The sequence below is a fragment of the Panicum hallii genome, chromosome 7 (genome assembly GCF_002211085.1).
Source record: "Panicum hallii strain FIL2 chromosome 7, PHallii_v3.1, whole genome shotgun sequence".
NCBI classification, from domain to species: Eukaryota; Viridiplantae; Streptophyta; class Magnoliopsida; order Poales; family Poaceae; genus Panicum; species Panicum hallii.
In genome coordinates this window covers 2656382-2672501 of record NC_038048.1, presented here as the reverse complement: position 1 = coordinate 2672501, position 16120 = coordinate 2656382, and the positions used below count along the sequence as shown (strand labels likewise).

Below are 16120 nucleotides of genomic sequence, written 5' to 3'. Positions count from 1 at the left end.
GCAAAGGGATCAAGCAGTCTATCACACCCGGTTTACAAAAGGACATAAACCGAGCAATTATATACGTGCCAGGATCAAGTCACACGTATATACAATAGAATGAACAGTATATCACAACACATATCACGTAGAAGAATATAATAAAGCGAGTACGAATATTATTTATTACAATAACGACAAAATGTCTGATACAGAGTATGCGGAAGCGTAAACAGGTACGGAACTCTTGGAAGCTGGGCACCACAGGGACGTCGACTGGGAGACGATCGCCTAGAAGTCCTCGTACTCCTGGTAGCTTTGGGTGAACTCCCTCGCGTCGGCAGGAACTGAGCAGCAGTAGAGTATCCCAAAAAAGGACAAGCAGAAAAGAGTAGAGAAGGCAAGTGTGAGTACACAACTTGTACTCAACAAGTATAACAGAAACTATGAGGCTCTAAGGTTGGCTGACATGACTGCATTAGCTTTTAAGTCTTGGCAAAGTTTTATTAAAGCTATTTACTACGAGTTGATGGATTACCGTAAACCCGGTTACATAGCAATTAGTCAAAATTAATTATGAACTACTGAGAACCAAACGAAACCGAACCCACCTGTGACACTCAGGTAATTAGTTTGGTCATACCTTAGATTTTTGATATGTTTTTATGTCCAAAGTATGACAAAATGTGTGTTTAATATGTGCAATGTTGTGGAAAAAGTGGTGTTTATGTAATTAAATTTAACTAAAGGTTCTTTTATGCAAAATGGGTGGAAATGGGGTAAGAGTTTAAAAAGCATAAGGATTAGTTTGCAAAAGTGATATCTGTGGTTAAATTGCAAAAATATATAAAATTACCATAGGGTATATGTGTAAAAGTAATCTTACTTATGGATTTACATAAAAAGTGAAATTATTACTAAGTCTATTTTATTTCCAAAACTATTGCTCAAATGCAGATGAACCTTAAAGAGAAGTTGTAGAGTTTGAAAAACCATGCACTTTTGCTTTTTGGACCATCTTTATTTGAGTACTGGTTTAAAAGTTATAAGCCCTTTACAGTAAGGTCCCTGCCTTTCTCTGAATTCACAGATCAGTCCCTGGTTCAGTTCACCCCCCCCCCTTCTTCCTCCCTGCGCCCTGCTCCCCTGTTCTGCGCCGCTGCACGACTGGTGCTCCTGCCGCCGGCGCAGTACCTCACCCTTGGCCGCCGTCGTCCATCCCCCTGCTCTCCCCCGTCCACGCGTCGTCCCTCTGCTCGTCCACCGCTCCACCCCTCCCCTGTTGGCGCCCAGCCGCGCGCCACGGCACCTGTGCAGAGCTGCACGCCGGAGTCACTGCCGCCGCCGCAAAACCCCCGTGGGCAAGCCTTATCTTCTCCTCTCTTCTGCTCTATGACACCAGCGGCTTGCCGTCACTCCATTTGCCTATAAAAGGATGCCCCAGGCCTCTTCGCGCGCGCACAGAAACCGCCGCCTCCTCCATTGCCGCCGCCGGGACCTCGGGCCATCGTGGAACCTTCCCCTCCGCTCTCCCCCTTTCCAAATCAGTAGCGCCACTAGCTTTCCCGTGCCCCACTGCAGCTCTCCAGCCAGCCCCTTCCCTCCTTCGCTCGCCGGAATCACCCCGCCGCCGTGCGCCTCCGGCCGCCGATCCGGCCCTCCGTGGACAGCCCGACTCCGGCCACCCCAAGCCTTCCCAAGACCACCCACAGGTAGCGCAGGACCTCCTCGTGCTCCCCCTCTCTTTTCCCCTCGCCGCCGGCGACTCCCACGGCCGGGATTTGGCCGGAACCGAACCCCTCCCCGCCGGCCATGGCCGTGGACCCAATTGCTTGGAATGTTTTTCTTCCAGGGGGTTTTCTGCTAATTGTGAGGGCTGTTCTGTAAAGGATAACTGTTATTTCATGTGAAAGCATTTTCTGCCTTGTAAAATTCGTAGTAATTCACAGAAAAATCCTAAAATGGCAAAACTAGTTTTGTTAGAAACTAGATTTCAAATTCTATAACTTTGGTTAATAAAGTTTAGTGTGAAACAATGTACTTTTATCTTTATTTTAAACCTAAGATTAGGGAATAACTTATGCATAACTTTGATTTTCAATGCTTGATTACTTATGAAGTTTGACATAAATATTCCATGAGCTCTAGATAACTTTGTGCAAAGTTACAAACTTAACCTTGATTTAAACTTAACCTCTTTTATTTTGAAACTTTCAAATTTGAAATAAACCTAATGTATAACCTTCTCTAATTGGAATCTTTTATCATTTACTAATGTAATATTTTATAATGTTTAATATATAATCAAATCTCTATAATCTCTATTTAAAAGTTTGAATCCAAATTTTAGTTCATTTCAAATTTGATTTAAATATTTTAGTTCTTATTGCAATAAACCCTACCATATCTTTATAAATAGTGTTTTAAATCTAAAACCTCTATATTTTATGCATGTTTGTGTGTTAATTGGATGAGTTATAATATTTGAAATGTGAAATTTTAAATTTAAATTTCACCTTAGTTAATTTATTGCATCTCATATAGAATCAACGACACTCGACGACGGGGATTACGAACTGGTCTTAGGACAAGACCAAGGCTTCCCAGAAGATCCTACGCAAGTCGTCGAAGGACTAACTCAAGCCCCGAACCCGAGTTCGGAAGCCTCTGACTCTCCTGCCCCCACCCCCACTCCAGAAGGCAAGCCCCGGACATATCCCATTACTTTATTTACACTACAATCTATGCTTATTTATATTATATCTTGCATTAAGTCTAGGAGTTGAAGTGAAACCCTAGATGCATGAATTCTAGGAACCCAATGTAATGCTCCCGAGTCCTTATCGGATAGATGCTCCGCTAATAGGACCGGTAGAAGTCGAGTGATTTCCTGTCACTCGCGCGATATAGGAGTTGCATGTTTACATTCCTGCAACCACTATAAGGATGACGGACAGGGTCATGTGCTGTATCATGGCCTGGAAGTTTACCCTGTCTGTGTTGATAAAAGCTTTAAGGTCGATATGTGTGGTAGTGGTGGCTAAGCGTTTGAACAGTACTAGCCACATGCCGCGAAATATGGTAAAGCGGTAAGCCTAGTAACCAATCGGCCCGGTAAGTGGACATACCTCCCACCACTCGATCTTTATGTTAGGTTCACACGCACCGCCCTGTGGGAGTACGTTCTGCATGGCAGACAGGAATACGGGTTTTGTAGTCGCGCTACAGACGTATGTCCTGCACGAGTGATGTGCGTACGGTCCTGCAAGTCGCTTGTGGTGGCCTGTCCACGAGTCGGAAAGAAAGGTAAACGGTTGCTTCGGAACGCCCTGTTGGTATTCCAAGCGTGTGTGTTAGGTTTACCTTGCAAGGTTGAATCTCGATTCAGGAATCGTCCGCCTCTCACGATGCATGAGATTGCTTATCCCTTCTGCCACATTGAGTAAAAAGTGGAACTAATGATGGATAATCTTGATGGATGATAATCACTACCTTGCTTGCTTAGTGTAGGTGCTAATCTAGAATAAATACTCAACTAGAAAATGAAAGCTAAAACGTGAAAATAGTTCATACTCTTTGTTACTTTTCAGCTGAAAATAAACCCAGAGCCTTTGCAATGCCTTCATGAGTCTAGTTATGGGCTAAATATACCCAGCCCCGGGTATTAGAATACTCAGCCTTGCCAATATCTGTTTCAGGTATAACCTACGAGAATCCCACAGACAACCTTGTGTGGCCAACGTCCGTTCCTTTTGGCTGGTCCGTGGAGTGGGACCCGTCCCCGGCCGGCACTGACCCTCCGGAGTGACACCAAGCCCTGGGCTAAGCTTGGCGTTCGCCTTCGTGACGTGTGTAGTCGCGTAAAACTTTTTCTTCCACTGTGAGTTTAGACAAGCTGTTACGCTTGTCAGTTTGAACATGGTTGTATAAATTTACTTCTCTTTGAACTCATTTTGTAATAATGTTTATATATGGCTGTAAATTAAAATTGATGAGCTATTCTGTGATGTGAACTCGCCTTCGTGCGAGGTAAACCTGCTTCGATCCTGCTGAACCGTGGTTGAATCGGGCAGAGACCCGACAGACCAAAGGATTGTTCCGTTTGAAGTGCGTTAAGCTGATTGCAGTTGTACGGCGATCAATAGCGCACTTGAGCCGGAATGATTCGAGCGGTTCTGCCACAGCTGGTATCAGAGCTGTAGGTTTATCTTTACATCTAGAATAGCTCTTAAAAAGTGTTTTCTGGATAAAAGTTTGCCAACAAATGAATTTACAAAGTACGTTGGATCCGTTAAGGTTGGTGGTTAGAACGTAAAGCCCTAAGGGTTTATATGGGAAAGTATCAGGTGGCTAATAGTATCTATATATGTATAGATAGTTCTGACTTGCAGCACTACTTTCCGTCAAAACTTAAATTCCTGCACAATCCAACCTTACTTCCTGTAACGACATCTACGTACGGAGGTAAGAAGGTAAGGATCCTCAGCCAACTGAGGGAGCTTGGCCTTCCTGTCGGTGATGCGAACCGAACGCTGTTTCTCAAGCAGTGGCCTACTTGAGATGCTGCCAATATACCAACTTAGGTTGATTATATTGGGAGTATATGGTTCGGCGCAGGGTATGGCGATCGCTGTTCATACCCCCGCATTTTGCGGTACCCCCCTTGAATACGTTGTTTCGATAACGTATGCTAACGTTGTCTGTACGGCGGTAATTGTACAGATGCTGTTTCTATAGTGAACAGTAATGTTTGGGGACGCTTTCATGTCGTGCTGCCATGAAAGGTTCATGAGATATATATATATATATATATCTGTGTATTTCTTCTGCAGGTACACTAACCACGCTTACGCTATTAGGATGCGTAGGGTTTATCGACTAGTTATATATAGTGAGAGACGTATGGTTATGCCACCGGAATTAACTACGTAAGTCCGAACATATTCGGCAGTTGTTTTGGTTGTGAGGACGAGTAATGCGTGCATGCATAATCTGTTAACAAAAGGATTTTCATATATGAAGAATATGTTGTTTGTCTTTGAAATGGGCTAATGGAGTTCTAAGGATAGTATTAGGTTGGGTATCCTATATAGAATTCTAGGTTTTCATCTGATTATCAGTCCTTGCTGTTATCAGCATTGACTATCTTGTTCTGTTTATCTTGTGCTCTCTTAACAAGATAAAAAGCTCCACCATTTGCATTCTGGTCGCAGATGGCAACACCATCTAATGTTTTCTGGGATTCGGAGGGGCATCTTCATACTAATGCCCTCCATTGGGAAGGTTTTCCCCGTCTTTTGTGGGAGTCACTTCAGATTTTTGGCTATGATGCACCCCCACTCTATGATGGATATGAGTTTGTTGAAGCAGGCGTTCCTCGGTGTAGGGTGAAGATGACCATTCCGCAGCATCCTTCTCGTTACTTGTGGCAACCTGTCACAATTTGCACGGCTGGCCACCGCCTTGTGGATACCTTTGAGTCTGCAGCACTTGAAGCTATTCACATTTTCTGTGATAAGCACCCTGAAGAAGTGGCTGCTTATCCGATTGGTTTATTCCCAGCCACAGATCCTCGTGACTCCGAGTGGACCTTCAGGATCTCTTATTACAGTCATCTATTGGGAGATCTGTCTCATGAGACACTGCAAGCTCTAGTCCGATTCATGAACGTGCAGCATCAATATCAGCTGCTGCAACGTCGGAGCATAAATCAGTTGTCTAACTTAGCTCAAGCTCACCATGGAACTATTATTCAGCAGCTTGATGAGCTAAATGAGCTTCATACTGTCACAAATGCCCAAGTTGACCTGTTGGCCCAGCGCGATATGATTATCAATAACCAAGAGAACCAAATCCAGGAGAGGGAGATAGTTATTGCCCAGCGCAATACCATTATTGAGTTTCTCCAGGATCAGGTTCAAGATCTCACCATTGAGCTTGATGATGCTGTCAACCATATCAACGACCTCCATGAGCAACCGGCACCACCTGTAATGTCGGACGAAAGTGAGAGTGAGGAAGAAGAAGAAGAAGAGCCAGAAGAAATAGAAGGAGAATCGGGTCTTGACTCCGAACACGGTGATCCTACCCCAAAATCCCCAATCTAACCACTCTTCTTCTGGAAGAGTATCGTCAACGGGAAAATCTTGACGACTTTTAGCCTGTCACTCTCCTTGTTGTAGCTGGATGTAACCTAGGTGGTGTGTAGTTTACCTAGTTATAAAGCCACTTGTTGTATGTGTGGCATGTACTTTTAGGTAAGAGTTTGTAACAGTTTGAGTGTGTTGATGTAAGATGTAAGGATATTAATATCTATGTAGCAATTCAAATCCTGAGTTTTGGTTATCCTATTCAATATCGGTGCATCTGTTACAAGTGGATTGAATGGGACATATGCGTTACAATTCTGTTTGATAATTGCATATTATCTGAAATTGGAGCAAGATTATGGTTGACAACGGATGTCTCCTTCATTTCAGATGGTTGGAGCTACTCGTGGAACCCCGGAAGGATTCCGGGCAGGACAACCTGGTAGTTCTCAGCAACCACCACCGCCACCTCCAAACCTGGCCGAGGTTATGGCCCGGCAAACCGAGCTTCTAAATCAACTTGTACAAGCTCAGATGGGCCATTTCCAGCAGCAACCTCGAGGCCGAGGAGAACCTCTATCGGCCACTTATCAGGACTTTCTCAGCACCCAACCTCCTTTATTCCATAAGGCCGATGAGCCTTTGGATGCAGATGCTTGGTTGCGAACTATCGAGTCCAAGTTCGCCTTATTACCAGCTCCATGTTCAGATGAGAACAAGGTGCTCTTTGCAGCCCAGCAACTTCGAAGCGCTACCCGTCTTTGGTGGGATCAGTTTCATGCTATGCAACCCGCCGATCACGTCATCACTTGGGACGAGTTTCGAACGGCGTTCCGAGCGCATCATATACCAGCGGGACTCATTGAGCGAAAGCTCAATGAATTTTTGAGCATGACCCAGGGTACCCGCACTGTTACACAGTATGCCCAGGTTTTCAATCATCTGTGCCAGTATGCGGGATCTCATGCGGACACTGATGCCCGCAAAAGTGATCGCTTTCGTCGAGGCCTAAACACCAAGCTCAAGGAGTGGCTAAATTTGGTGAAGGCTGAAAATTTCAATGAGTTGGTCAACATGGCCATAACTCAAGAAGACTGCATTGCCGCTCACAGAGCTGAAAAGAAACGGAAGGCACCTACAGGACCGGCAACTTCACCGTTGCCAAGGTATCGGTTGGTCCCAAGTAATACCCCTCGAGCTCTGCCTCGAGGCAATTTACCTGGCAGATGGATAGCCCGACCTCCCCAGCAAGCACAATTCAACCGACCACCCCTGCCCCAAACTCAACAACAACCCCAACAAGGTCTGCGGCCGAGCTTTCCGCCAGCTACTCCAGGAAACAACAATAATCGTTGTTTCAATTGCGGAAGCCCGTCCCACTTCATCAAGGATTGCCCTCAACCTAGGAAATCTTTCCAAGGGCAAACATCTAATCCAACCAACAAGGGCAAGGGCAAGAAACAGGTGGTCCAGGTTCGTCAAGGGAGGGTAAACCTCACCACACTCTCCGAACTCCCTGAAGGGGCACCGATAATGACGGGTACATTTTCTATCAACCATCATCCCGTTATTATTCTTTTCGATATTGGTGCCACCCATAGTTTTATTAGTATGGATTGCGGGACCAAAGTGGGCTTGGATATCGGTTATATAAATGAAGCCTATAGGATTATAACTCCTGGTGGTAAGATTTTGTCCAATCAAATCTGTAGAATGGTACCAATTCAGCTGGGTGGTCATCTGATCAAAACAGATCTGCTAGTATTAGACCTAAAAGAAATGGATGTTCTTTTGGGAATGAACTGGATGACGCAACACCATGTGTCTTTAGATATCACTTCTCGCACTGTGGAAATAGGTTCACCGGAGAATGAACCTACCATTCTTTATCTTCCACAACCAAAGTTCTTCCATTCTTGCACCTATGCTACGTCTGGGGTCAAACTAGAGGACATTCCAGTCGTCTGTGAATATCCAGATGTATTTCCGGATGACTTACCCGGAATGCCCCCAGACAGAGATATCGAGTTTATCATAGAACTCCAACCTGGTACAGCCCCTATTTCTAAGAGACCATATCGTATGCCTCCTAACGAGTTGGCTGAGTTAAAAACCCAACTCCAAGATCTCTTAGACAAAGGCTTCATTCGTCCGAGTGCATCACCATGGGGTTGTCCAGCCTTATTTGTGAAAAAGAAAGACAATAGCTTGAGGCTATGTGTCGATTACCGTCCTCTCAATGCGGTGACCATCAAAAATAAGTATCCTCTACCCCGCATTGATATCCTCTTTGATCAATTAGCCGGAGCCAAGGTGTTTTCTAAAATAGATCTTCGTTCCGGCTATCATCAAATTAAGATTCGACCCAGTGATATTCCAAAAACAGCCTTCTCCACTCGGTATGGTCTATACGAGTATCTTGTCATGTCGTTTGGTCTCACTAATGCTCCAGCCTATTTCATGTACCTCATGAATTCCGTCTTCATGCAAGAGCTCGACAAGTTTGTCGTGGTCTTCATTGATGACATCTTGATCTATTCTAAAACTCCAGAAGATCATGCTAAGCATCTCCATGTCATCCTTCAGCGATTAAGAGACCACCACCTGTATGCCAAATTCTCTAAATGTGAATTTTGGCTAGATACAGTCAAATTCCTGGGCCATACCATTTCTGGTGACGGAATATCCGTTGATCCCAGTAAAGTACAAGAAGTGATGGATTGGAAACCTCCGACCTCCGTCCATCAAATTCGTAGTTTTCTCGGTCTAGCTGGCTATTATCGTCGTTTCATTCCTGACTTCTCCAGAATAGCCAAACCTATGACCGAACTACTAAAGAAAAGTGTGAAATTCTCCTGGGATCAAAAATGCGAAGATGCGTTTCATCTTCTCAGAAATCATCTTACGACGGCTCCAGTCTTAGCTCAACCAGATGTTTCAAAACCTTTTGACATCTACTGTGATGCATCAGGAACTGGACTTGGTTGTGTACTTATGCAAGACAACCGAGTAATTGCATATGCATCACGAGCACTTAGGGTTCATGAACAAAACTACCCTACTCATGATCTTGAACTTGCAGCCGTTATTCATGCCCTAAAGATCTGGAGACACCATCTGATGGGTACGAAATGTCATATCTACACTGATCATAAAAGCCTCTAGTACATTTTTACCCAGGCGGATCTGAATATGAGGCAAAGGCGCTGGCTAGAACTTATCAAGGATTATGATTTGGAAATGCATTATCATCCAGGCAAGGCCAATGTCGTTGCAGATGCCATTAGTCGCAAGGCGCATTGTTCTTGCCTATCCATTGAAGCATTCGACGAAACTCTCTGTTGGGAAATGAGTAAGCTCAACTTAGAGATCATTTCCCAAGGTGACTTAAACCATCTTTTGGTTGAAGCCACACTTAGAGATAGTATTGTTCTAGCGCAACAGCGTAATAAAGGGATCAGAATCATTAAACAGAAGATAACACAAGGAGAAGGGAAGTATAAATGCTTCCGAGTTGATCCTAAAGGGGTTTTATGGTTCAACGAACGTATTGTTGTACCCAAGGACCATAAGCTCCGCAGGCAAATAATGGACGAGGCCCACTTGTCCAAATTCTCTATACATCCTGGCAGTACGAAGATGTATCAGGATCTGAAACAGAATTTTTGGTGGACTCGTATGAGACGAGAAATTGCCAAATATGTGTCAGAATGTGATATCTGTCAAAGAGTCAAAGCCAGTCATTTGAAGACTGCTGGTATCCTTCAACCTCTACCCATTCCCTCGTGGAAGTGGGAGGATATCAGTATGGACTTTATTGTTGGCTTGCCCAACACTTCTCGGAGGCATGACTCTATTTGGGTAATCGTTGATCGATTAACCAAGACTGCACATTTCCTTCCCGTGCATACTACGTATATTGCCAAGAAGTATGCCGAGATCTATTTAGATCAAATTGTTCGTCTTCATGGAGTACCTAAAATGATCATTTCTGATCGTGGAGCGCAATTCGTCGCTAGGTTCTGGGAGCAACTTCATGATGCTCTTGGGACTAAGTTAATTCGAAGCTCTGCCTATCATCCTCAGACAGATGGGCAAACTGAGCGAGTAAACCAGATTCTAGAAGATATGCTCAGAGCTTGTGTACTCCAATTTGACAAAAATTGGGATAAATACTTGTCATTAGCAGAATTCTCTTACAATAATAGCTATCAGACAAGTATTAAGATGGCCCCATTTGAAGCTTTATACGGTCGCCGATGTCGAACTCCTTTAAATTGGTCACAAACCGGCGAACGTAAAATTTTTGGACCCGATCTAGTTATGGAAGCAGAAGATCAAGTTAGGCTTATCCAGAACAATCTAAAGGCCGCCCAATCTCGACAGAAAAGCTACGCTAATATACGAAGAAGACCATTACAGTTTCACGTCGGAGACTTCGTATATCTTCGAGTATCTCCTACCCGAGGTGTTCAAAGATTCGGTGTAAAAGGGAAACTTGCTCCTCGATATATCGGACCCTTTGAAATCCTTGAAATCTGTGGACCTGTAGCTTACCGTCTCCAACTTCCTCCTCAATTAGCAGCTATCCATAACATCTTTCATGTATCCCAACTCAGAAAGTGTATTAAGATCCCCACCGAAGTCATCGATTCCCAAGCTATCGAAATCGAACCAGATCTGACCTATACAGAGCATCCAATCAAAATCCTCGACACTAAAGAGAGAAGCACCAGAAGAGAAACCATCAGAATGTACAAGATTCAATGGAACCATCACACGGAAGAAGAAGCAACATGGGAAACTGAATCTTATCTCCAGCATAACTTTCCTGACTTCTTCCGAGCCAATTTCCGAGCTTGATCTTTCTATTCCATCCTACTTCGGAATCTCGGGACGAGATTATTTTTAGGGGGGAAGGCTGTGACACTCAGGTAATTAGTTTGGTCATACCTTAGATTTTTGATATGTTTTTATGTCCAAAGTATGACAAAATGTGTGTTTAATATGTGCAATGTTGTGGAAAAAGTGGTGTTTATGTAATTAAATTTAACTAAAGGTTCTTTTATGCAAAATGGGTGGAAATGGGGTAAGAGTTTAAAAAGCATAAGGATTAGTTTGCAAAAGTGATATCTGTGGTTAAATTGCAAAAATATATAAAATTACCATAGGGTATATGTGTAAAAGTAATCTTACTTATGGATTTACATAAAAAGTGAAATTATTACTAAGTCTATTTTATTTCCAAAACTATTGCTCAAATGCAGATGAACCTTAAAGAGAAGTTGTAGAGTTTGAAAAACCATGCACTTTTGCTTTTTGGACCATCTTTATTTGAGTACTGGTTTAAAAGTTATAAGCCCTTTACAGTAAGGTCCCTGCCTTTCTCTGAATTCATAGATCAGTCCCTCGTTCAGTTCACCCCCCCCTCCCCCCTTCTTCCTCCCTGCGCCCTGCTCCCCTGTTCTGCGCCGCTGCACGACTGGTGCTCCTGCCGCCGGCGCAGTACCTCACCCTTGGCCGCCGTCGTCCATCCCCCTTCTCTCCCCCGTCCACGCGTCGTCCCTCTGCTCGTCCACCGCTCCACCCCTCCCCTGTTGGCGCCCAGCCGCGCGCCACGGCACCTGTGCAGAGCTGCACGCCGGAGTCACTGCCGCCGTCGCAAAACCCCCGTGGGCAAGCCTTATCTTCTCCTCTCTTCTGCTCTATGACACCAGCGGCTTGCCGTCACTCCATTTGCCTATAAAAGGATGCCCCAGGCCTCTTCGCGCGCGCACAGAAACCGCCGCCTCCTCCATTGCCGCCGCCGGGACCTCGGGCCATCGTGGAACCTTCCCCTCCGCTCTCCCCCTTTCCAAATCAGTAGCGCCACTAGCTTTCCCGTGCCCCACTGCAGCTCTCCAGCCAGCCCCTTCCCTCCTTCGCTCGCCGGAATCACCCCGCCGCCGTGCGCCTCCGGCCGCCGATCCGGCCCTCCGTGGACAGCCCGACTCCGGCCACCCCAAGCCTTCCCAAGACCACCCACAGGTAGCGCAGGACCTCCTCGTGCTCCCCCTCTCTTTTCCCCTCGCCGCCGGCGACTCCCACGGCCGGAATTTGGCCGGAACCGAACCCCTCCCCGCCGGCCATGGCCGTGGACCCAATTGCTTGGAATGTTTTTCTTCCAGGGGGTTTTCTGCTAATTGTGAGGGCTGTTCTGTAAAGGATAACTGTTATTTCATGTGAAAGCATTTTCTGCCTTGTAAAATTCGTAGTAATTCACAGAAAAATCCTAAAATGGCAAAACTAGTTTTGTTAGAAACTAGATTTCAAATTCTATAACTTTGGTTAATAAAGTTTAGTGTGAAACAATGTACTTTTATCTTTATTTTAAACCTAAGATTAGGGAATAACTTATGCATAACTTTGATTTTCAATGCTTGATTACTTATGAAGTTTGACATAAATATTCCATGAGCTCTAGATAACTTTGTGCAAAGTTACAAACTTAACCTTGATTTAAACTTAACCTCTTTTATTTTGAAACTTTCAAATTTGAAATAAACCTAATGTATAACCTTCTCTAATTGGAATCTTTTATCATTTACTAATGTAATATTTTATAATGTTTAATATATAATCAAATCTCTATAATCTCTATTTAAAAGTTTGAATCCAAATTTTAGTTCATTTCAAATTTGATTTAAATATTTTAGTTCTTATTGCAATAAACCCTACCATATCTTTATAAATAGTGTTTTAAATCTAAAACCTCTATATTTTATGCATGTTTGTGTGTTAATTGGATGAGTTATAATATTTGAAATGTGAAATTTTAAATTTAAATTTCACCTTAGTTAATTTATTGCATCTCATATAGAATCAACGACACTCGACGACGGGGATTACGAACTGGTCTTAGGACAAGACCAAGGCTTCCCAGAAGATCCTACGCAAGTCGTCGAAGGACTAACTCAAGCCCCGAACCCGAGTTCGGAAGCCTCTGACTCTCCTGCCCCCACCCCCACTCCAGAAGGCAAGCCCCGGACATATCCCATTACTTTATTTACACTACAATCTATGCTTATTTATATTATATCTTGCATTAAGTCTAGGAGTTGAAGTGAAACCCTAGATGCATGAATTCTAGGAACCCAATGTAATGCTCCCGAGTCCTTATCGGATAGATGCTCCGCTAATAGGACCGGTAGAAGTCGAGTGATTTCCTGTCACTCGCGCGATATAGGAGTTGCATGTTTACATTCCTGCAACCACTATAAGGATGACGGACAGGGTCATGTGCTGTATCATGGCCTGGAAGTTTACCCTGTCTGTGTTGATAAAAGCTTTAAGGTCGATATGTGTGGTAGTGGTGGCTAAGCGTTTGAACAGTACTAGCCACATGCCGCGAAATATGGTAAAGCGGTAAGCCTAGTAACCAATCGGCCCGGTAAGTGGACATACCTCCCACCACTCGATCTTTATGTTAGGTTCACACGCACCGCCCTGTGGGAGTACGTTCTGCATGGCAGACAGGAATACGGGTTTTGTAGTCGCGCTACAGACGTATGTCCTGCACGAGTGATGTGCGTACGGTCCTGCAAGTCGCTTGTGGTGGCCTGTCCACGAGTCGGAAAGAAAGGTAAACGGTTGCTTCGGAACGCCCTGTTGGTATTCCAAGCGTGTGTGTTAGGTTTACCTTGCAAGGTTGAATCTCGATTCAGGAATCGTCCGCCTCTCACGATGCATGAGATTGCTTATCCCTTCTGCCACATTGAGTAAAAAGTGGAACTAATGATGGATAATCTTGATGGATGATAATCACTACCTTGCTTGCTTAGTGTAGGTGCTAATCTAGAATAAATACTCAACTAGAAAATGAAAGCTAAAACGTGAAAATAGTTCATACTCTTTGTTACTTTTCAGCTGAAAATAAACCCAGAGCCTTTGCAATGCCTTCATGAGTCTAGTTATGGGCTAAATATACCCAGCCCCGGGTATTAGAATACTCAGCCTTGCCAATATCTGTTTCAGGTATAACCTACGAGAATCCCACAGACAACCTTGTGTGGCCAACGTCCGTTCCTTTTGGCTGGTCCGTGGAGTAGGACCCGTCCCCGGCCGGCACTGACCCTCCGGAGTGACACCAAGCCCTGGGCTAAGCTTGGCGTTCGCCTTCGCGACGTGTGTAGTCGCGTAAAACTTTTTCTTCCGCTGTGAGTTTAGACAAGCTGTTACGCTTGTCAGTTTGAACATGGTTGTATAAATTTACTTCTCTTTGAACTCGTTTTGTAATAATGTTTATATATGGCTGTAAATTAAAATTGATGAGCTATTCTGTGACGTGAACTCGCCTTCGTGCGAGGTAAACCTGCTTCGATCCTGCTGAACCGTGGTTGAATCGGGCAGAGACCCGACAGACCAAAGGATTGTTCCGTTTGAAGTGCGTTAAGCTGATTGCAGTTGTACGGCGATCAATAGCGCACTTGAGCCGGAATGATTCGAGCGGTTCTGCCACACCACCCGGGAAATCTCCCTATTCAAAGGTTGATAACCCCACTAATCAAAAGGAGGATCTGGGCCGCTCATAACCGTGAGCACGGCTAGTATACCAGTTTTACACTCTGCAGAGGTTGCACATCTTTACCCACAAGTCGTGAGCTACGCTAGTTGTTCATCATACTTCCTTAGGTGAGATGGCTAGCAGGCACACTACGAGGCCGTTACAAAGGATCTCGTTGGTAAGGCGTAACCGCTAAGGATTCTAGATCAGCGACGATGAGGCCCACCTCAAGGGGATCAAGCACACAGCACAGTCCAGCGAGAGGAGCAGGGACCATTGAAGCTTACCACCCCTCTTGCCCACGCAGGTAAGTTATTCTGAACTAAAAAAACCTAATTAGTAAGCCAAGACCGTCCCATTCCAGTCTTGTGGTAGCACTGTTGTCCCAGGTTATCGCTCTATGAACCGGTCCTTAGGGAGAGTGGCCAACCAAGCACTAAGCACCGTGCTGGCCCCCTAAACCAAGTTTCTAGAAAAACATATTTTAAGGACGCGCAAACCACTCAAGCACACAGCACAGAGGGTCGGCTCCAGAATTAAGTTGCATAGGATCATTAACAAATTAATTAAAAAGGACCAAGTGTGTTATAGCGCAGCAACCTAACACAACTAACCAAAATGCAACCCAAGGGATATATAAGGATAAAGGTGGCTAGGAAATCCTTATAGGCATACAGTATTAAAATGCAGTATGAAATTATATTTAAAAGTGATAGGATGTTCATGTTATACTTGGCTTCCTCAAAGTTTTCCTGCTGCTCAAACTGCTCCGAAGATGGTGGCTGCTCCGGGTACTGGTACTCGTCCAAAGGCTCAGCGTCTACTCACGAACACATGGCCAAAAACAAGGCAGCAACATAAACATACATGCAACCCAAAGCTAACACTAAGAAACAGTACAACAATTCATAAAAACAGCAAGCAAAACTAAGCCAGAACTATTCTACGCGTTACAACGGTCGCGTGGATATAAAGAACACCTAAAACGGAGCTAGGACGCGAAAACTACGCTTAAAACAAGATTCAGGGACTTATCTGCGAGAAAACCGAGTTACAGGGGGTTTTGGGCACAAACTAGGGGTTTATGTGCAAAAACTAGAAAGATCTGAGGGCTAACGCGCTAAAACAACCGGGCTGGGCTTCGGACCTCAAACTGGGAAAGCTCAAGGGGGTCCATGAAAGAAACAGGGCTAAACTGCAATTATTATTGAACTGCAGTGGTCCGCGGGTCGAAAACTTAAAAGATCAGGGACTCCTTTGGAAGAAACCAGGCAGAGCGGACCGCTCGGATCGGACAACACGGTTCGGACCGCAAGATCGGGCCACACAGATCGGACCACAAGATCGGACCAGGGACTGCGGGTTCTATTCCTATAAAGCTCAGGGGCTTCGGTGCAAAGAAACTGGACTACAGGTTCTATTTCTATAAAGATCAGGGGATTCGGTGCAAAGAAACTGGACTTCGGATTCTATTTCTATAAAGATCAGGGGCTTCGGTGCAAAGAAACTG

The 16120-nt window shown here is 44.6% G+C and overlaps 1 protein-coding gene across 1 annotated transcript in view; it reads right to left on the bottom strand.

Annotated features, from left to right (window-relative positions):
- Positions 1 to 255: 255 nt before the first annotated feature.
- The window catches only part of LOC112899474 (vacuolar protein sorting-associated protein 54, chloroplastic-like), a 28530-nt gene continuing 12665 nt past the window's right edge, over positions 256 to 16120 (bottom strand). Inside the window, exons 7-8 of the mRNA XM_025967957.1 lie at positions 15343 to 15430; positions 256 to 326 (exon numbers count right to left, since the gene is read on the bottom strand). Coding sequence (XP_025823742.1) covers positions 271 to 326; positions 15343 to 15430 — 144 coding nt within the window. The 3' untranslated portion in view covers positions 256 to 270. The remainder of the gene's footprint in view (positions 327 to 15342; positions 15431 to 16120) is intronic.